Here is a 23,527-nt window from a genome sequence, read left to right on the forward strand (position 1 = left end):
AGAGTAAGTAGGAGGGGAAGCACCAAGTGTGAACAGAGAGAAAGACTCTAATGAAGGGATGGACGAATGCCAAGTTCTAGCAGTGGTGAGATTTCTTCAGAAACCTCTTCTGAATCTTTCACCGTTTTTTTCCCCAATCACAAACAATTGTAAGAAAATGTAATTTTGTTTTTCTTTTATTTGGATGAAATCTTTATGTTAAGACCCTATTCTACCTGAAGGATAAAGCTTAATTATTTCCAAGTAAACTTGATTGTTCCAGGGACATGAGAGTATTTCACACTTTACTCAAATTCAGAATCTGCCCTCCACAGCATTCTTTCTTCCCAGGTTTGGGAAAACTTCTCTTGTTTGATCTATCTCAATGCTTATTGTAACCTTTGAAATGCAACTCATTTTATATGGTACTCACATGTTCTCTTTCCAGGCTGACATCAACATTAAGATGTGATTACAACCATGATGCAGTCTGCTGTATTGTTTGATATTTCTAAGGGCCCCTGCAGGGTACCTGTTTCTCTCTCTCTGTCTCTTTGTCTCTCACTTCTGCATCCTATCTTCTATCTTGGACCTTGGGGGAGAACTCCCATGTCACCACTGGCCATAGGATGCTCACTGGGCCTTCACTAGTCTCTTTTCTGTCCCCACGCCCTATGCAAATATATTTAAGAGATTGCTACTGCACTCTTCTAGCACAGAAAATGCTGTGGGAACTCTTAGCTTCTTAGCTGTTCAGAGTCCCAGAAAGAAAGTAGGCTTAAAAACCCTTTACCCTTAGCATCCCCTCATTACATTCTGGGTTTTCTATTATCCACCTCCAATACTTTGCAACTTTATCCCTGAAAGGACTGAATGAAACAGGTATCTTTTTAAATTCCTTCTATGTTATACTTATATCAAGGCTTCTGAAATTGAAGGCCAGTATTTAGCATTTATTCCAGAGACACTGCCTCAAATGAGGATCAACTAGTAAAAATAAATTGCAGGAAAAAAATGTATCAAGTAATGCTTTACACATTGACCCGTGTTCGACTACCCTGTTACTTAAGAATTAAAATGAAACCAACACATAACTTCTACAAAAAACACATTTGCCCTTTCTTTTACTGCTGAACTCCTCAAAAAAGAAGTCTCCATTTCTCAGTCATGTAATAGTAACAGTTCCCAGGCACATGGCATCTATGCAACAGCAATAGACATACTTTGCAATTTCATGAGCATTCTTGTTTCAAGTTCACTAATGTACATCTATGTTGGAATACAGAGGTTCACCCCCAAAATTCCACTTTATCTGTGAGTTTTAAATTAGCCTGCAGAGGGCAGCAAATATTAGTGCAAATTCCTGTGTTTTAAACCTTAGGCTTGGAGTGGCAGTTGATTATGAATAAAGCATTAATGTTCACATTATTTGATATCAGCACTGAAAAATTTTCTTGACATATGGGAGACTTTTATAGCTACTTTTTAAAAAATGATAATAAGAACTGGGCTGGTTGTTAGTGAAAAAGTAGTAGTCAAATTTATTTTTGGTAAATCCTTATTCCTCTGGTACTTTTTAGACCCTTCTTCCAGATATCCAGGACCTGCTCACTACCTCTAAATACTGAGAACCCCAGCTCTCCCAGTGGGCTCTTATGTAAGTCCAGTACACAGAATTATACCCTCTCCAACAAAAAAGTTTTCTTGTATTTCATTCCTATTTGTTTTCTTTTACGTGTAGTGGTAATTTATTAAGAATAACTACTCTTGTTATATGTACATTATCATTCACTGATATACATTACTGAAATTTAATTATGTAAAATGAAACTATTTATAAAAAGAATAACTTTTATGTAGGATGGTATTTTTAAAATAAATTTTACTAAGGACCTCGAACAAAGCAAGATTCCCCAATACCTAAGTTAATGATCAAGAAAATATACAAAAACTTACAAAAGTGTATGTGGGGCAGGGGAGGCGGGGGAGCATAAAGTTTATCAACACACACAAAAATAAAAGGTCACAACCTAATACCACAAGTGAAAAGAAACAGGGTGAAAGCAAGAAACAGCAAATATTGTCACATTGTATTAGACCTCCAAATCTTACCTTCACCTCCAAATTTTGGGGAAAATGAGTCTAGAATGTCCTGAACATTTTCACTGTTATCTAATTTAGTAATATGCAGACTGAAGTTAAGTAAGTTGCCCTGAGAAAAATGAAGTAGAGACCCACAAAAATTCAACCCTAACCACATCCTTGAAAATTCATCAAAGGTAAGAAGGGCAAATAGGCTTACTATTATTTATGGCAACGCTGGAATGATAGCCAATCAAAGAATCTACTGAATCTCAAGAAACTACTCGGATGTCAAATCTCCAGGAAGGGTAGCACCCCTCAGCAGCAGGCTCAACAGCCACCAACCCTCCATGCTCAGCCTCTCCCTCTCTATCCCTGCATATTCAGCCTCTACCCCTACCATCCCTACATGCTTATAAGTTTGAAGGAAAGACCAGCTGGTTATAGATGAGATATGAAGAGATGATCTACTCTGTTTTGAACTGAGCAGTAGTAATACCTGATGACAAATGTGATCAAGGTGAAAATAAATCACATGGCAATTATGAAATTACAGTAGAGTAAAAAAGCAGCAGCAGGAAGGAAGGAAGGAAGAAAGGAAGGAGAGAACACTAGAAGGAAGGAAGGAGGGAAGGAAATAAGAAAGAAAGGAAAAGACTTATGGTTCATAAGATGCAAAAGTCTAGAAGTAAGCATATCTTCAAAGTACAGGGACAGAGTCCCAATGAGTGTTTGATGCTGGGCAATAACATGACAAAACAATCCAATAAAAAAAGAGCTAGAAAACAAAATAATTAGAGTTAACAGGTTAAAAGGAGATTTCAGAGATCAGAAAACAATCTGAGAACTGACCCATAATTGTAGATCTAACAAGTAAATCATAATTATCAGAAACAGCAAGGGACAAAATAAAATACAATAAAATGGAGTAAAGAGTTGAGATAATTGTAATGAATGAAGAAGAAAAAAGGGTATTTAAAGCAAGCTTACTTCCATTATTGGTAACATGATGGACTAAGTACCTGAACTGATCCTACTGTTGAAAACAACTAAAATGGTTGAGCAAAAATATTTTTAAAACCTTAAATGCATGCAAATGATGTCAGAAAAAAAGTGAACTCTAGGCCAAAAGAAGTTAAAGGCAGGAACTTGGAGAGGTGAGTGAAGACCTGAGGTTCGGTTTTGGCCTCCGTGGTATTTCCTGAGCTCAAATGATCTCAAGCATTAATTTTTAAGGTTTCAAGGATGGGAAACAAAGTCTATACCCACCTCAAGTTAGGGATTACATTAGGAAGCCCCTTATAAGTAAAACTGGAACTCGAATGTGTTATACTGCTGGTTTAATTATTAACTAATAATGCACTCTGACACCAATGTAGAACTGACCAATAAAGGAAAACTGCCCATCTTGAAATGTGAATATTGAACCTTGATTCTGACTGGATGCAGAATAGGTTTTTTCCTAAAGAATCATAACCACCATCTGGTGTCCATTTAAGTTTTTATCTTGAATTCACACCAGCTGGTATTCACAGACACACACACACACACACACACACACACACACACACACACACACACACACACACACACACACACACACACACACACACACACACACACACACACACACACACACACACACACACACACACACACACACACACACACACACACACACACACACACACACCTCAAGTCAGTAATTCAGTTTAAATTGATACAGCACTGATAATGCCCATGAACACCTGGCAGAAACAAAGGCTAATCCTCCAGTGAAGGAATCCACCTTCATCCTAGACCTAAAAGAATTTCCAAAAAGTTCAAATGAAAATGAGAGCTCAAAGCAAAGAGAAAAATATATTAAAAAAATACAGGGAAACAAAGCACCATGGATGAAGGCATAAACTACATAAAGGCTTACAAGTCTTCAGATACAGGAATTGCCAAACAGAAAAAAATAAAAATGTTTGTTTAAAATGTTTCAAAAAGTAGGCATCATATTGAGTGAATAAAAACGTGTAAAAATCTTTAACGACTCTAGAAATGAAAAATATAATAAAAATTAAAAATTTAGTGGATGGTTTTATATCAAACTGGATACAACTGAAGCCCAGGGATACAAAGAAGTAGAAAATATGAGACATGAAGGACAGAATAAGATGGTCTAACATACAGCTAACTGAAATTCTAGAAGAAGAGACAGAAAGAGTGAGAGAGGGAGGACTGGGGAGCAAGGGGAGCGGCTATACCTGAAGATATTTATTGAGAAATTTTCGGAAACTTGTGAAAGAAAACAGACATTAGAAGCAGGAACTACAATGAACTCCAAGGAGGGTAACTTAAAAGAAATCCAAATTTAAGATCTACCATAGTTAAATTGCACAGCACTTAAAGAAAAAAAGGAAGAAAGTTTCTTAAATTTCTATGACAGTTTTTTCAGAGGAAGAAGTTCATCTAAATCCAATTCCCTGCCATGTTTCTAAGAAATACTTTGCCTTATTTTTTCCCCAAATACTTGGAAACGAGTTAGAGAAACCCATGATATAAATCCCGTTCCTCAATGAGGCTTTTTTGGGTCAACTTTAAAGGTTCTATTTTAGTTGTCACCTGTAACATCTCTCAAGACCAAGTTCAAAATGTGGTAGGGGCCTCTCTGTTTTCAGACAGGCAAATGTGGTATTGCAATTGCGCTGGAATCCCAAAATTCAGTTCAGCTGAGGTAAACTGACGAAGTATAAGATGCAGTTTGCTCTGAAGACTCAACAGAGAGGCACACACTGTGTGGCAAAATGGTTACCTTTAGTTGAATGGTAGGAAGTGAACACCCCCGTCTTTGTACAGTCAGGCCAGTTCGGCAAGAAGCCTGTCACTGGGGCGAAGCGCCGAGGTCCGCTTACGGGACCGACGACGCTCCTGCGACTGCGCATGCTCCAAACTCCAAGCCGGTGACGGTCTTTGAGCCGGGCCACCCCCGGACGCGCGCAAGGGGGCAGACGTGGGGGCGGGTTTTCTCTGCGGAGCTGGGGGCGATGTTGGCTCCCGACGGCACTGAACAACAAAACCTCAGCAGTGGAATTGGAGACAATCTCAAAAGCACCACTGTCTAAATCTCAGATGTGTATATTAAATTGATATTATAATCTAAAGGAGGACAGAGAGAGAGGAGGAGGAGAAATAAGAACCGAATAAACCAAACTCACACTCTCCAGGAAGTACAAGTGCCTAGTCACAAGTATTTGGGAGATAGGTGCAAATGTTTTCTCCTCCAATTGTTTTCTTAAAACATAGTTTCTTTAATGATTAATTAAGATATATGTCCCACTATGAAATTAGTGCAAACATTGTTTTATTTAACCTGCACTGTAACCTTTTCTTCTCGTCCTCTTTAAGCACCAACACCTCTTTCACTTCGCTGCAATCAAGATGTATTTTGAGAGGGAAAAGTGGAAAGATACTGCTTCTTAAAATCTAATACATAATCCAACGTCATTACACTCCAAACTGTTCTTGAAAGATTGGAAGTTGGATAAAACACAACACAAGAATGAAGAAAGTTCCCATCCTTTTCCATTGACACTTGAATTAGTAACAGTGTGCCAGTAACTACTTTTTATTGATTGTTTTCAATTCAGGAAAATAAAAAGAATTGTCTTTACTTTAAATGGAGTTTTAAAAATAAGAATGTACGTTATTTGAGCGAAGTGAGGTGAAAGGCCCAGAAGTGAAGTCAGTGTTGGCTTTGTGGTCAAGTAAAAGAGACTCATTTTATTGTTCAGGCTTCCACAAACACTATGGGAAAACACTTGGACACTTGAAATCTATATTTGCTGCATATTTTTATTCTCCCTCTGAAGTTTTTAAAATAGAATGCTATAGGATATTTTGAAATAATAAGGTGAAAGCCAAAACTCATTATTTGAAGAATATGGTTTATTTTACATTTTACAATATTTTTGGGTTAAGCAACATCAAATTCCAGCATACATGTTTTTATTACCTTCTTAACAGCAGAAAATTGAGTAGACTTTCATATTTCATAGGCTATTAAAATTCATGTTTGAACATTTTCTATAATTTGGGCAATTGCTATTAAAATTTAAAATAAATTTAAGTGGTTCTTCATGTCTTTTTTTCTAAAGATAATAACTATTATATAATAACTTTTTTATCAACAGGAAGATTTTGAGAAAGAAAATGCATTTAAAGTTTTGGCTCAGATTTAATAGTGTACATACACAACTCTAGTCCAGCTATTATTTAATGGAAAATACAAATATAAGAAATTGATCATCCAACCTGAGCCTCCAGATGTTTCACTTATGATATACTATGAGGACAGGGAAAAAGATAGAAGATTCTTAAGGTATGCACACATTTATAATTGGTGTTATTTCTGTATAAGTATGGCAAGTAGAGTAGATAGTTCTTAAACTTTTAGATTGATTGGAATGTATAATAGAAATCAAGCTTAATACAAAAATCAAGCTTAGAAGAAGTCATTGCTGAGTTCAGATTTTAAATTTTGAAATATCTACATAAATGAAAACACAAGAGATAAAAGTATGAACTTGCAATTTAACCTTTATTCCCTTTCTTGGGGAGTATGTAATTAGAACCCAAGTTTGTGGCTGTAGGGATAACCATGACAGACATGCCTTTTGGAGAACAAGGGGAGTTCAGTTCAGTAACCAGAGCTAATATACTGTGTTCCCCAGTATTGGAGGGACTCTCAGGTACTTACTGTAGAGTCGAGCAGTTTTAAAAGAGTTGCCATTTCTGTGTTTGGGTAGCCCAAGAACATTTGTACCATAATCATATAGGATGAGGAGATAGGTGTGGGCCTCAATTATTTACCTCTTTTAAGATGCATGTGCTAAGTGAAACTGTTAATAAATGTTGTTTCTGCAGCTTTTAAAAAAATATACAGAATGACTTCTAGAATTCCTCTGGGCATAAAAACTGTTCCTTTAGAGCTGAAGAACATATTGCATTTTCTATTTCAGTACAGAGATATTTCTTACTCTATACTGTTATCCTCTTTTCATCCACACACAAATTGTGGAACAGAGGAGGACTGGGGCCCTAGAGGGAGTATGAAGAGGTGTGATTTCCACCAAGTGGGCAGAAAGCCAATAGCTGAATTTTAATATAACCATGTGTATTTGTACCTGTTGTAAAAAAGCAATCAAAATATTGTCTTCAGAATTAAGCAATTTAAAGCCATATTTATATAGTACATCTATGATTTACAATGTATATTACCACATAGCTTATTGAGATTTATCATTATGCATAGATATTTCCAAAAAATTATTGTTCTATGAATTCCATGTATTTTATTGTCAGTAAGATGGTTCTTAATCATTGAAAAATAAGGACTGATTTTCTATAGTTAGCAAAATATACTTTTTGATATTTCTCAGTTTCCTTTTTGATAATAACACACTAATTAAATATAGGAATAAAAATAAATCAACTGTTTAATATATTTTAGTTACTATGACACAGTGAAATGGACCAGGCTCACTTACAGAAGGAGATCACTATTCAAAAATATTTAAAATAGGTATGAAAAGACTATAAGGAAATAAGCATATACCCTTCGAGTAACTTATATACTGTTTCTAGTTGGTATAAAAATCAAACACTCATGAAGAAATTAGTGATATTAAAAACAAATAATTTATTGATGACAGTATTGTTCTTCACAATATTGAAATTGAATATGAATTCAGTTTTAAGGAGGAAGTGGAATTTAGTCTGTGCTTTGAAGGATAATTGCTTAAACCATAAAGGAGGTGAAGAGCAATTGAGGTGGGAGGAAAAAAATAGCTAAAAGAGCAGTGGAGACAAGAATGAGCAAGGTACGCAGAGAGGACAGTGAAGAGAGGGATGGGATGGCAGAAAGGGGCATTTGTTGTGGTTAGGGAGGAGAGTGGGAAATAAGATTTTCCAGAGAGTGGTATCTTTTGTTATTAAGGCCTAAAAGCCAACAGAGAGAGAGTCTGGATGCAATGTAATGAGCAATAGGGAGCCTTTATTAAGCAGTTTTTTTTACATTTTATATCCTTATATAAATTGGTAGTGTTTTTTCTTGTGCATTATTACATTTTTTTTTCTGTAAAAATATTCAGCTTTTAGCTACTTGGGATGTTTTTATTGAGAATAAGTCTTATGATTCAGGGAGTATATTATGTGTAATCTGTTCTTCATACATGTCAAAGAAAGTGCAAATTGAAGATTATTAACATTATCTACTCTGTAGAGATAATGAAGAGAAATCACAGTTGTTCATAAGGGATGGCATTATCTATACCTTCCATGTAGGAGAAACACACTGATGAAGTAATCATTACTGTAATGTGTTGTGGCCCTTTTGAATTAAAAAACGCTTTGTACACACAGAAATAATAAACTTGATTCTCCTCAGAGCTCTGAAAGGAGACTTGTCTTCCTTGTCACTAATAGTATTATTTCCCTAGATTTGAGCTTCATTCTAACTCAGAGTAAGGGTAGTTTGTATATTTGGGTAAACCTTTCTCTGCTTGAGATTTGTTCCTTAGGTTGATGGGCTGTGTCTCTTAAGAGTTCTCCAATATAACTATATAAATATGTAAGGTGGTTGTAAATAAATCAACAGATGTTTGTCTCTTTAGCAAGGACTCTGACTAAATAAATCATAGAACCAAATTTGGGTGAGAAGGGGAAAGAGAAATAAGCAGAGAAGGATGGGGACAAGAATAGGCTTTGGACTGTCAACCCAGCACTAAGGGCCCTGGGAGATAAAGAGAAGAGAGGACAAAAGAGGTAGGCAGGAGCCTTAAATCAACCTCACTTCACAGTGCATTTTACTTGGGCCAAACCTGTTCAGTAGTGCATGTGAGCTCTGACATGTCTTCGTGTGCTTCAGATACCCAAACAGAAGCTCTCACTGCACCAATAGGCCCTTTTTCTTGAGTTCCCAATTTCAGTTGAGGACAAGTATCTCAGTGTTTCTATTTCATTTTCCTCCATCTGTCTGTTTATTAACATACTTAGTATATCCTGTAGATTCTGCCTCCAACTGTCTCAACTGTTTCATCCTTTATTGCCAGAATCAAGTTCAGGACTTCAACCACTTCTTGCCTGGATTCTTCATTTGCTTTCTAACAGGAAGCCATTATCTCCAGTACCCTCACTGCTCAGTCTGAACTTCTGACATTACCATCACCTAGAGTGTGGTTTTCCATTTCTCTTGCCCAATGCTATTTATTTATTATCTATTTTCATTACATTATTTATGAAATATTGCTGATACTACATAAAGTATCATGCCATCATAACTACCTAAACTTTCATGCCAAATCTTTGTTTTTTCTTTTCTATTATAGTGTTCATTTTTTTCTTTGTTTCACCTTTTAGATTATAAACATGTTAAGGGGAGAAGCTGTATTTTATTTTATTTTTGCATCTTCTATATAGTACACCTCAATGCCTTAAAGTGAGAATTCTGTAAATATTTGTTCAATTGATAGTAATGTGTCATAGACAAATAAAAATTGATGCAATATACTCTTAAGCTCCTAAGCAGAAAAGAACATTTAGAATACACATAAAGGTACAGCTTAAAAATAAAGAATGCATTGTTTTTCAAATGATTTTGGTTGATGGTATGCCTTTCAAAAAGTAGTCTATTATCTTGCCAATTCAAATGAAATGAAATCTTCTCAGAAGTAGGGTTCTTGTGTTTCTAAATTCCTATGTAAGTATTGAAGAGAAACTTATGGACTTGCTTTGATTCACTGACTGAGCGGACTGACTGGGAGATAATTATACATAATATATAGTTAAAATAATATGAATATTTCCTGTTTATGTCTACTAGTTGGAAAGCAGGAATTTTTCTGAAAGTCAGTGGAAAGTTCTACGAGTTCTTGTCACATTCTTAGTAATGAAAGAAAAATGCTCAAATTGAAGGTATGGAGCTGCCAAAGTACCATGGACATTTTAATTAATGATTGACCTTATTAACATTAGCAGAAATGAAATATTTTTTATATTTTTAAAAAGACATAAGGAGTATAGTAACTGTGGTGAGCAACCTAGAGTACCTGGTGCCTTAAATATGATTTATAAATAAACATTGGACAATTAGAATACCTTTCCCTGGACCCCTCTTGATTTATTGCTATTAGAGTAAGGCTTTGATTTCAAATGTTGATGATATATGGTTAAGAAAATATTCTTCTAGGAATTCATTGAACAAAAAGAATATGCTAAATATGCATAAGTTCAGTGTTTAGAATTATTTTGCATACATAACTCACTTCATGATTGCTGTTTACTATCTAAATACAAAGATAATATCAATCTCTGACTTTTTACATTTCCTTCAACAACATTACATGAGTCTATTAACTCCTTCCCCACTCCCCTTTTACCCAGGATAAGATGGCAAGGGAACAAGAGTGGCTAGTTAGGAGAAATGTGTGCTTGGTAAATTATAGTTTTTACAAAATAATAGAATTATATAATAAAACAATAAGATTATATAGAAATTATGAATGGAGTTCTGCTGTTAATTGAACACTCTTCTTGTTGTAAGACATGAACCTGAAGAACCTGTATTATTAATTTTGTGGGTATATGTAGATATACATATATATATTTCCAGTTAGCCTTTTAGGAACATTGCATAGGCAAAATATTGTTTATAAGCAATAAATTACTTTCTAATTTGAGCATTATAGAATGATGGTCAAAAGAAACATTTTTAAATGGAAAAATTTTGTTTTGTTCATGTTGCTATTAAAGCATACATTATACTCTTATCATTTTAGCAGTTTTAATTTATTTCCTTCTAAAGTTTAAAAGCTTTATTAATTAGCATTCATTTAGCTACTTCACCTGAAAAAAATCCCCAACTTTTTAATACTCAACTTTCTTTAAACTAACATCGACATCGTACAAGTTTTTGGAATGCTTTCTTGAAGTCTTCATTAAAGATTGTGTAAATCAATGGATTTATAAGGGAATTGAGATAGCCAAGCCATGTCAAAAAGTTGGACATTTCTTCAGAAATGTTACACTTTTCACATACATTAACAACCAATTCTTTTACAAAAAAAGGAAGCCAACATATTACAAATGCACCCAAGATTAATCCCAGGGTAGTGGCTGCTTTGCGTTCTCTTGTGCCTGAGATCTTTTGTCTTCTCCAGGATTTCTCATGCTTGAATTCAGACCTGTGACTTTTCACTGTGCTATGAATTTTATCAAAGTCTGTTGATGGATCAGATAAAGACTTTTCTAGCATGTAGGGTGTGGAGACCAGTCTAGTGCTTTTTTCGCCACTCTCCAAAAGGACTTGGCCATTCAGCTCCTCCTTGGCAATCCTACTTGCTTGTCTCTTGTGATATAACGTCTTTGCTGCTTTATATATTTTGTAGTAGAGGATCAAAATCAGTGTTAATGGGATGTAGAAAGCTCCAAATGTTGAATAAATAGTGGAAACAATGTGGTCGTGTTTGATGATGCACTCGTCGTCTTTGCTAGTCCCTTGGTGCCTCCAGAATAAAGGAGGCATAGAGATAAGAATGGATATAATCCAAACTACTGTGATTGTAATGCCAGCATGCTTGGGAGTCCTTTTCCTGGCGTATTCGACAGCATCTGTGATTGCCCGGTACCGGTCCAACGCTATAGCAGAGAGATGCAGGATGGAGCATGTGCAGCACGTGATGTCAATGCTGAGCCAAATGTCACAGACCACTTGCCCCAGAATCCAACTCTCTCTCACAATATACACGATGCTGAAAGGCATCACCAGGACAGCTACAAGAAAATCTGTCACTGCCAGGGAGCAAATTAGATAGTTGGCAGGGTGGTGCAGCTTCCGGGTCACAACAATTGCGGCAATCACAAGGGAGTTGATGGTGGTTGTCATCAGTGCCAGCCCGGAGAGAGTGAGGGACACAAGGATTTTGGATGGTATTCTGTTGAATAGTTCTTCTGAAGTCAAATTTTGATCAGATGAGTTTAAGAAATCCATTTTTTAAAAAAGATTAATATAGCTGGAAAAAAATGGATACCTGTAACAAAGGAGGGGAAAAGCAGTTCAGAGAAATCTTTAAATATTTTTCTCTCTCTGAATAATTTTTTAAAAAGTATATGTGTATGTTTTCCCAGGACATTCTATGGATTTAAAAAATGAAGTTCAAATTGCAGATCGTTTCTTTCCTTATAATTAAGAAATCCAGTAAGTACAATAAAAAAAGTAACTTCTAAAACATTTCTTAAAATATGGCTCAAATAAAACAATTTTTATGGGTAAACTAACCTATTACTCAGTAAAATCTCTACCATTATAGAATTGCATTTAATAGCTGTATTAATCCTAGCTGTGTTTTCCTCTTTGTTCACAGCAGAAAAAGTCTAAAAGCACATGTCACGAACATATATTTATGCATTGTATAATGTAAAAGAAAATATATTAAAGGGAGTATTCAAAATCATAAATAACTTTTCACTTAATCCAGAGTTACATTAGAACATTATCATTGGGCTTGTGGAAACTAAAGGAACTTCTAATGTATTTTATGTCAGGATATAAAGTTTACAAAAGGAAATAGAAATAAAATATTTTTAGTATTTCTAACATTCTATGATCATTTTATGAAATCAGTCATAGAATGACATGAAACACAAAATGTCAGAGTGTTTCGTAGTCTTTGTGGATATAAGTAGTTAACTTGGTTTTAAAAAGACACAATAAAATTAGTTAGAGTCAATTAGCCATACAACACTGCCCAATGACATATATGACCAAATAAATCACTTAAGGTGAACTTGCCAGTAAGGAGAGTTCAGACTAGCACTCACCCTGAAATGGAAATTCCTCTTCTTTATAAGGCACCATTGTAATGACCATGTAACCTTGTGAAAAAGGATCCACCAAACAAGGCTTATTCTTGTTTCCTCTGAGCTTTTATTGAATTACAAGTCAAATAAGAGCAATTCGAGTGTAAAGAGATAAGATTACTCTTTTTTATATGATAGTTTTCTTTTTTCTTTCTTTTTACATCAGCCTTTCTCTTTTTATTTAATAATTCTTTAGCAGCTCTTTGTATCTTAGGAAAATATGAGAGAAGATGAAAATCTGAAGCTTTATTCTTAGTTATAACTATTATTGTACCTCCCCATTTCTTAAATTATTTTTACTTTAAAATGTTTTTGTTTCATTTGTTGGAACTGATAAACAATAATTTTAAATACTTAATATTATTATATCAAGTGCTTACTATGAAGTATGTATTTGTATTGTAAAACTTTGGGGTATTGCATATTTTATATTCTACTTATATTGGGGTTTTCAGTATTGCATTTAATTTTTATTTTCTCATGTACATTGAAGGCAGGTGCTGATGGCTTGTTCTTAAGCAAATTGAGTGGCAGAAGAAATTTGAATACTTACTACACAGAAAATGAGTAGTTGTCCTGCATGTAATTGAAAAGTAGATGTACATCTATGTTACTTATACCAACACTTGGTTATTTGTAAAGGGCAAGTAAGTGTCAGATAAAGAATGGAAGCTAAAATCTTCTGGGAAATTCTAAGCCAGTGGGTTTCCAACTTAGTTTGCCTCAGAATCACTAGGAAGGCTATGAAAGCACAGATTACTGTGTTCCAACCTCTGGACTTTGAGATTCAGTAACACAGGAAGGAACCCCCATACCTATATTTCTAACAAGTTCCCAGGATGTTGCTGACACTGCTGGTCCAGGGGGTTAGATTTCTGGGGAGTAAGCGGTACAGCTGTTTCTCAGCTGTTTGCCCAATCCTTTTACTGCTGTAGCATCTATGAGCTCCTCTCTATTGAGAACAGCTCTGACATTTATGCTGTACAATTTTCTCAGCACCTTACTTTCTCACAGTCTTATTTCTTGGTTTCTCAAGTAAGTGATCGTATTCTAGCTTTTCTTTTGATGTTTCCTTATGTTTATTGCTGTCTTCATGCAGCTCTTGGACCTCCTGCTCCAGGCCTATAAACTGCTCTTTTCCTACATTGTTTCCAATATTTTCAGCCTGTTATGAGAGTTATGCTATATGACCATACTTCTAAACCAGTACTGGATCTCAGGGCCTGAGATGTAATGGAGTGCTCATTGGTACCATCAGGACTGTCATGAAAATCCTCCATCCATGCTTTCAATATCACTGGACCTCATAGTCTTTAGCTATTCTCCCTGTAAACATCTTTAGAGAAATATCTTTAGTCAATGGTTATAGGTGAATTGCCCACTTCAAAGCAAATTGGACATATTAGAAACATGGTTGATGAACTAATTTCTACCTTCCTTTCAAATTTTCCCCATTTCTCTCATCATAAAATTTGTACTATATATTTAATAAAAAACTGAATATTTTCTTAATTGGTTAATTCCTTTGCAACAGTGTTTATTTAGTGTTATGGAAATAAATTAAAAAGTGATGATATTTTCCACATGACAGGCAAAAATAACTTCCCAATTTAATTTGCCTGGTGAACAGTTGGCTTAAGAGTCTCTTCAAGTGGTACTCTTGAATTACATTCTGAATAGAATATTAAACAACAGAAACTAGAAATAGTCATGTGTGTTCCCATAATAAAAATTAATTATGTAGGGAAATGGACCAGTTTAAAATTAGAAGATGAATTATTTGATAATTCAATGGGTTTCTTTAAGCATCACATTATAGCATTTAAATTAGGCTCAATAAAATGGTACTTAATACTAAGAAAAAAGAAAAATGTGCCATATGAATTCCATTGCAGTCAAAAGTAATCTCCACATTATTAAATTTAGAAAAATTCTCTCATAGTTGTGTTTATAGAAAACAAAGAAAACAAGAAAACAAATGAGGCCAATCACAACTGGATTTATTTTTCTTTCTTTTTTTCTTATTTTCCTTATCACTTAAATTTAGAATTTCAAAGCACTTACCTTCATTAACTCATACATGATCTCTAATCAGATTCTTTCATATTGCTTTACATCTTAGGTTCCCACTGTGACCACTTCTGGGTTACTGGAAATAGACTATGTCACACGTGTTCTCCTACTCTGAGAACATAGTTTGCATTTTATATTTTGACTGTCTTCACTGGGAAATAGAACTCCTCTTTAAGTAGAGCCTTTAGTTATCAGTTACATGTAGCCTTCTTGATAATAACAAAGAGAAAAAACTTCATTAGGCTTTGCTCAGCATGAATATTTGCCAACTTATTGATCTAATGACATGATGTATTTACTCCTCAGCTTATACAGAGTTTTTAAAAATCGAATGTTGATTTATATTCAGGTGTTTGTTTGATCTTGATGTCCAATTATTTTGTTCTCAAGTTAAACTATAAACTCATAAAGGTGTAGTTTAATTTACTTTATGTTGTAAATAACTTAGAGGGGATCATACAAAAATTGACACTGTATATAAAAAACACTAAAGATTCCACCAAAAAAAGTATTAGAACTAATCAATGAATTCAGTAAAGTTGCAGGGTACAAAATTAATATACTGAAATCTATTGTATTTTTATATACTAATAATGAACCATCAAAAAGAGAAATCAATAAAACAATCCCATTTACAACTGCACGAAAAAGAATAAAATATGTAGGAATAAACTTAACCACAGAGGTGAGAAGGACTAGTACAGGGAAAACTGTAAGATATTGATGAAAAAAATTGAAGAACATGAATAAGTGGAAATATATTCCATGTTCATGGATTAGAAGAATTAATATTATTAAAATGGCCATACTATCCAAAGCAATCTACATATTCAATACAATACCTATTAAAATTCCAAGGTGTTTTTCACAGAACTAGAGCAAATAGTCTTAAAATTTAAAGGGAACCACTGTAGACCATGTATAACCAAAACAATCGTGAGAAAGAGCAAAGCTAGAGGTACATGTCCTGATTTCAAACTATACTACAAAGCTCTAGTAATCAAAACTGAATAGTATAGACCTAAAAAGAGATGTTACATCAATGGAACAGAATAGAGCCCAGAAATAAACCCATGCATATATGGCCAGTTAATTTATGTAGAGGAGGCAATAAATTATTTCTTGAATAAATAGTGTTGGGAAAACTAGACAACTACATGCAGAAGAATGAAACTGAACTTTCTTATACCATATACAAAAAAACCCCCAAAAATGAAAACAAATCTTGAAATGGATTAAAGACCTAAATATGAGACCCAAAACCTTAAAATGCCTAAAAGAAAACAGGCTATCTGACATTTGATTTAGTGATCTTTTTCTTTGGATCTGACTCCAAAAATTAATAAATGGGACTACATCAAACTAAAAATCTTCTGCACAGTGAAGGGAACCACAAGCTAAATGAAAAAGCAACCTAGTGAATGGGAGAATATATTTGAAAATGATCTATCTGATTAAAGGTTAATATCCAAAATAAATTTTAAAAAATCATACAATTCAGTAGCAAAAGAAAAACTGTCCAATTAAAAATATGAGTAAATTATTTAACTAGACATTTTTTTCTGAAAAAGATATACAGATGACCAACAGGTACATAACAAAATATTCAAAATCACTAATCATCAGGGAAATGCAGATGAAAACCACAATGAGCTATTACTTCACACTTTTCAGAATGGCTAATACCAAAGAGATGATAAGTGTTGGTGATGATGTAGAGAGAAAGAATGTTTGTGCACTGTTGGTGAGAATGTAAACTGGGACAATCACTATGGAAAACAGTATGTGTGTTCCTCAAAAAGTTAAAAATAGAAATATTATACAATCCAGTAATTTCACCTCTGGATATCTATCTGAAGAAAATAAAAACACTAATTTGGAAAGATATAATGCAACATGTTCATTGCAGCATTATTTACAATCACCAAGATAGGAAGATAGGAAAGCAACCTAAGCATCTGTCAATAGATGTGTAGATAAAGAAGATGTGGTTTATATGGGCAACAGAATATCACTCATCCAAAAAAAGAATGAATCTTGCCACTTGTGATGACATGGATGGACCCTGAAGGTATTATGTTAAGTGAAATAAGTCAAACAGAGAAAGACGAATACCCCATGATTTCACTTACATGTTGAATCCAAAAAACAAAACATACAAGCAAAACAAAAGAAAACACTGATCCACAGATATAGGGAGCAGATCAGTGGTTGCCATTGGTTGGGGGGCAAGTGGGTGAAGAGGATCAAGAACTACAAATTTCCCCTTATAAATAAGTCATGAGGATGTAAAATACAGTCAATAATATTGTATTAACTTCCTGTGGTGACAGTTGATAACTAAACTTATTGTGGTTGGTGATCATTTCACAGTGTATACAGATGTCGAATCACTGTGTTATACACCTGAAGCAAATATTATGTTAAATTATACCTCAAGAAATAACAAGCAAAAAAATGCAGGATGCATTCAGACATGAGAATAATCTAATATGGCACATTCGGACCAAGGTTGGAGGGGAAGGATCAAAGTTAAATGAAGACAATAAAGGGGCTGGCATGCTATGATAAGGACACTGAATTTTATTTCATAGGCAGTCAGAAGTCTTTGAAATGTTTGAGAAGGTAAGTGAAAAGGTAAGATCTGTACTTGGGAGGGGTGAAATGAGTAGGTAGAGTGATATGGCTTGAAGAGTTGTGCTGTTGCTTTAGGGAGAAGGTATAAGCAAAAAAGACTACAGAACACTCTTAAGGATGTAGCTGAAATTAGAACCTTTAGGAAGTCATTGGAATAAAACTGCTCTAAGTTTTGTTATCCTCCATTGGTGCTCCAAAATTAGGGATTATATCTCAGAGAAGAAGATAACTGAATTGACTCAGGATGGGATCAGGATTTGGGATGTAGACCAGTGTCAAGGCCAAGTGAAGATGTTGGGGGGTGATGCTTTTTCAATGCTAGTTTTCAGAAAAGAGTAGATCAGAGAGGGCAATTTGATGAGAGTACAGGCCAATGTTGGTTAACTTGAGGTCTTAATGAGGTTTTGGAGAAGGTGTAATACATGCTCAGGTCATGTGTGAGGATGAAAAAAAAGAGCAATTGCAGTTACATTCAGATCCTGGGATTGCAATTTCAGACGTGATGAGTGATTCCAGGGCTAGAGTAGGGAACTATAAAGAATTTCTTTAACTCCTTCAGACCAGTGAAGACTCACTTACAGGGAACAATGAGGTTCTTCACAAAAGCTTTACAGCCCTTCTGATGTCAATGGAGCCTTGCTCACATTATCCAAATATGTGTATACATTTTCTTTCCTCTATTTCTTTACCACTGCCTGCTGGATCTGATCTCTATATCTCTCCAATTCTAGTTCTTGACATACCCTACTCAGATCTGTAAACCTAACCGTCTTTTTGGCTGTGGATACCTTTCCTTCCCATGATGTCTTGCTTCCTCTCTGTCCTTGTCCAGTTTAGGTGATGTACCTGTGGTTGCCAGCTGTCTGACCTAGTCTCAATTTCAGCCTATGGGTTATCCTTTCCCTAGTTTGTCTGGGGGCACAGTGATTCCCATTTCTCTCATACTCAAAATATATTCACCCTCTTTCTGGCCCCCCAAAACCCATCCAGTCATGGCACCAGTCTCAAAGTCCATTATTTTGTGTTTTGCATGAAGTCAAGAAGCAGATGAAGCTCCTTGAGGTGGCAGTGACTGTTGATTCAGAGACCTGTGAACTAAAAAGACATGGTAACTGTTCCCCAATTCCTTATATATAATAGTGAGTCAGGGACAGCGTAATTGCAATAGATATGCCCCTTCAAAAAGGTGAGGAACTGGAAGGCACAGAGTGGCCACTGACCTAAAATCCACCAAGATGAATGTCAGACTGCTCTAATCTGAAGGTTAGGAATGCGTGTCCATTAAGTACACTTCTGCTACCTAACTTGGGTCCCTAATTCACTCTTCTCTGATTGAATACCCTCTCTGAGTTCTTGATTCTGTTCTTAGAGAAGTCTTGTATTTTCTATGAGAAATCGTCTGGATTTATAGCTAAGTAGACTTCACAGCCCACTTTTTGCCTATAGAAAATCTTTTCATTTTGAACTGTCTCATTTCTCTTTGGTCCAAGTTAGAATAATTCTCTTAAAAACTTTGTGTTTCCCTATGAGTCTGATTGGAAGTTACAACGTGACTCCAAAAGCCACATGCATAATTTTCCAAGACAGACTTCTCTCTACTTTGAACAAGATGTTAGGGCTGTGGGACAAAACCCTTAAGATTCTCAGAAGCCCTTTGTTTAACTGAGAAGCTCTATGGAGGCACTCCCTCAAACCTTTCTGAAGTTCTAATAAAGGATTTTATAGCCATACCCATGTTCTGTTCTTTATTTGAGGCCATTTTTACTTTGAGAATACTTTGCTATCTGGACAGATCAGTGATATAAAATAGCTTTATTTTCCTATCTAGAAAGTCTTGGCTCTTAAATATTTCTTCTAAGTTTTGCTTGCAAACTTCAATCCCTCTCTTTCTTTCCACAGCTTACTAGACAGAGCTTAAAAAACTGTCAACTGGCACTCTGCATGGAAATCCTCTTGGCCAGACTGGCAAGTTCATCAAACACATTTTATCTTTCAAGTTACTAGAAAGCACACTTTTACAAATTGTTTTGCTGCTAACTAAACATGGGTTGCCCTTTCTTTAGTTTCCAAGATAGTTCCATTACCTCCTTTCCAGCCCCCACTAAAAGCTCGTTTACTAATAGTCACTTCACAGTTTTTTCAATCTCTACATGCCACTGGTCCTAAATCCAATATCATGTGTATTGATGCTGAGTTGACAAGAATGGACTATGATTGTTTGTCATTAATTTGACATCACTATTAGCTCCCCTCCCTGCAACATACAGGAGAAATAGGGAACTACATTTTCCAGAATCCCCTTCTCTAAAGAGTCTGGCTTCAGAGTTTGGTAAGGAGAGGAATTCCCACAAGGTTTGGAGGAGAGGTGAGCTGATGACTCTCTGAAGCTGGTTGCAGCCAGGTGCATGGGCAGACATTGACAGTAGCTTCTGTGTGCTCTTGGAACCAGTCGTTGGGAATTTTCTCTGGTATTTTAGAGAACTACAACAATTTCTAAGCAAGCCTTTGAGAACTACCTAGTTTGGGGCTTTAGGCCGAGGAGCTTGCTTGGGTTGCCTGCTTCTTTGACTTTAGGCAGTAGCTGGATTGAATTAAGTTTTGACCTTTTTCCCTAGCTTTTAAAACATTCATATAAATTCCAATATCTTCATTAAATCTCTTTGCTCCTGGAATATTTTGATTAACTCTATTTTCCTGACCCTTTTCAGACTGATACAAGCAGCACACTAAGTGTTAACTGGATATTAATAACCAAAGCAGTTTTAACCAAATCTTAAATGTATTAAGCAATATTTTCATTAAAACCATTAACAAAAGCAGCTTTAACCATTAAAGCATTAACATCTTTAGTCAAGTCTTAATCATATTTAGAAAGAAGAGAACAATTCTATTTTTAAATGAAATTTACATATTCACACATTTCATTGCAGGAATGATTCTAGTTATTTTCAAAAGATTCTTACATGGTGGTGGTACAACAATTGGGAAAATTATTAAATTGGGACAATGAAAATCTTAGGGAAAACTGTACTACATTCAATGAACACTGTGAAATCAGCTATAGAAGGGCCTTCTCTGGAAAGGAAGCGAATATACAAGTACAGCTCAGTAGGCTGTACTAATCCCTTTGTTTGTTACTGAAACCTAAAGAGGGAGAAAACTGAGTTTGTGTGTGAGTGGAGGAGGGATGGGGATGTGGGAAGAATGAGGTTGTGAAGACAATAACAACCCATGTTTATTCCTGAGATTGGGACTTCAGTTAATGAAGAGACTATCAAGTATTGTGAATAAAACCCAGAGATGCTAGAGTTAAAAAGAACTTAATTGGAAGCCTGTCTCTCTCACTTCCTAGTGTGACCTGGGAAAAGTCATTTCAACTTTCAAAGACTCAGCTTCATTATCTGTAGCGTGAAGATAATAAGAGCCAAACTTTACAACGTGTTGTTGAAGACTAAATATAAATCCCTTAGGTGATCGGCAGTTAATAAACTCAATACTTATATTTGACATCTGTATTATGGGGCTAGGAACCCCTACTGTTAGGATTGTCATAAGCATTAGAGAAATCATGAAATAGATCTAACATGGTAGAATAGTATTTTTTTTAACCTCAGTCTTGATTTTATAGTATCTATAATACCACCATTGTCTAATACTAAGTTTTCTAATTCCATTATAAGGAGGTGGTGGTGGAAGTAAACAATGTACAAATACAATTAATGAGAAATGATGTGTTCTCTCAATACTGAGTTAAAATGGAAAATGGGTAGTATGTTAGTAAACTAGAGAAGGAAATTTTGAAAGAACATGTTTGTGATCTTTCCCTCTTCCTTGCCTTGAGTTTTTAGTAAGGCAAACAGTTCACTCCACAGTGACATTGGATATGTCTTATGTAAGTGGTTATTACCAGGAACTACATAAAGAATCTGAAAATTCTGTACTATTACAGGAAAGTTACTGGAAAGTTGAGATTTAGCTACAGGCTAGAAATGAAGAATATTTTTAAAAATTTCTCTTTCTCTTTCAAGTTAGTTAATTATTAATGCTCTGGTAAATATCTTAATCTAGCAACTTAATTTTTTATTCTTAATCTAGAATAACATGCTGGATTGGACAAAGTCTATCTCAGAATTTGGGGAGACAATAGCTAAGTTTACTGAAACATGAATAAAAATGCTATGGTAAATTATTTGGAAAAATAAATCACATGCTTACAATGTGTTAAAACCCAATGAAAGCTGCTATTGTGAGGTTAAAAGAGATCTAACTTTAGCAATGATATCTGATCTAACAACTTCAATCTTTTGATACTTCATAACTATTTAGCCAAACTAAGCTGAAAAGGAGTAAAGTAATTTCAAGCACAACAATCTTTTTTCTCTCTTACTTTCTATTGATTTATTTTTGTCAGCATTTGAAAGGCATCAGACTTATATTTTTTGTAAATCTGACCGGTAGAATGAAGGATATTTCACTTGATTGTGATGTGTACTCTTCCACATTGTTCTATTTTTCTTCTGTAAAATGCTAATTATATTTTTTGTGAATGTGAATCTTTTGTTAATATCTCCTCTTCTTTCATCTTTGATCCTCTTTCTCTTTTTGACCCCTTAATAAGCTTCATAAAGTACATCTTCATATCTGATAGATCTAGTAAGTACTAGCTGATTAACTGAGTATCATAAATAAAACAAATGATTAATACTGACACTGGGCACCATTGGCTTGGTAGGGCTGGTGTACAAAGCAGAAGTCTAGTAACAGTGTGAGTGCTTAATTGCTGTCAGTTGAAATTAATGATATTATAGAATGTTCTGCACTGAAACACAAGGCAGATGTTACATAGCTATGATCTGGAGATCTGCTTAAGTGCATTCTGGTCTTTCAGTCTGCTGGTTAACCAAGGCTATTAACTAAATTATGAAGAAAACTTAATTTTTAAATTTGCATAAGGCAGGCAGGCAGTGATGGATTGAGACATGTTTAACCTAAATATACACTGACTTTATAGAAATATAAGTTATAAAGTAGCCACAATTTTAAATAAGATGAGTATCTTTCTATTTTCATTTTATTTAGTTGGCTTTATATAATGCTGTAGAATATATCTTGTTTGTCTCTGTTTTACACAGTAAGTTATCCTAGAATGCCAATATACAAGTTGAAGCACAGGGTTAAGAGAATAACATCTTGAGATTAAGCCCCAAGATAATTATGAAAAACATTGTCTATATTTGAAAACCAAGAAAGGAAAATTCCTCTCAATGTACTATGACTTAATATTTTTTCCTCAAGAATATTGAAATTTCTATTTTTTCTATTCTCCAAGATTTCTGGGCTACCTTTTTATAACTTAAAATACAAGTGCTTATTCAGTAACTTCAATTACTGCTATCCTTCTTATACTTTGATTACTGCCAGTAGGCTAGTTTCTCTATGTTAAAAGTATTTTAATAAGGACTTCTGGCAAAAAATATGGTGGAGTAGGAAGGCAAGTCAGAAACTTCCTCCCACATACCTGCCAAGGAAGCAGCTACAGAAAAAATAACTAACCCAGAAAACAACTGGAAGACTTCAGTAGAGACCATCTATACCTGGTGAAGAAGAGGAGACCACCAAGAGAAAGGTAAAGTGGCAGAGCTGTGACTGAGTGGGACCCAAGCCCTTCCCCAATCCCAGCCCACAAGTGGGAGGGAAAGGCACAGAGCAGGGAGGGGATAAGCACTCAGGAACTCTGCACACCTGGCCCTGGAGATCTTCTCTGGCAACAGAGTCTATATTGCATTAGGGTTTGGTAATTAGCAGCACTAGCCACCAAGGAGAGCTGAAGCACTCTGGGAGGCTGGGACTCTTG

General features: G+C 35.1%; 1 protein-coding gene across 1 annotated transcript in view; it reads right to left on the reverse strand.

Annotated features, from left to right (window-relative positions):
* Positions 1–5,998: 5,998 nt before the first annotated feature.
* The window catches only part of HTR1F (5-hydroxytryptamine receptor 1F), a 128,603-nt gene continuing 111,074 nt past the window's right edge, over positions 5,999–23,527 (reverse strand). Inside the window, exon 3 of the mRNA XM_037001623.2 lies at positions 5,999–12,134. Coding sequence (XP_036857518.1) covers positions 10,994–12,094 — 1,101 coding nt within the window. The 5' untranslated portion in view covers positions 12,095–12,134 and the 3' untranslated portion in view covers positions 5,999–10,993. The remainder of the gene's footprint in view (positions 12,135–23,527) is intronic.

This window comes from Manis javanica, chromosome 3 (genome assembly GCF_040802235.1).
Source record: "Manis javanica isolate MJ-LG chromosome 3, MJ_LKY, whole genome shotgun sequence".
Classification (NCBI taxonomy): Eukaryota; Metazoa; Chordata; class Mammalia; order Pholidota; family Manidae; genus Manis; species Manis javanica.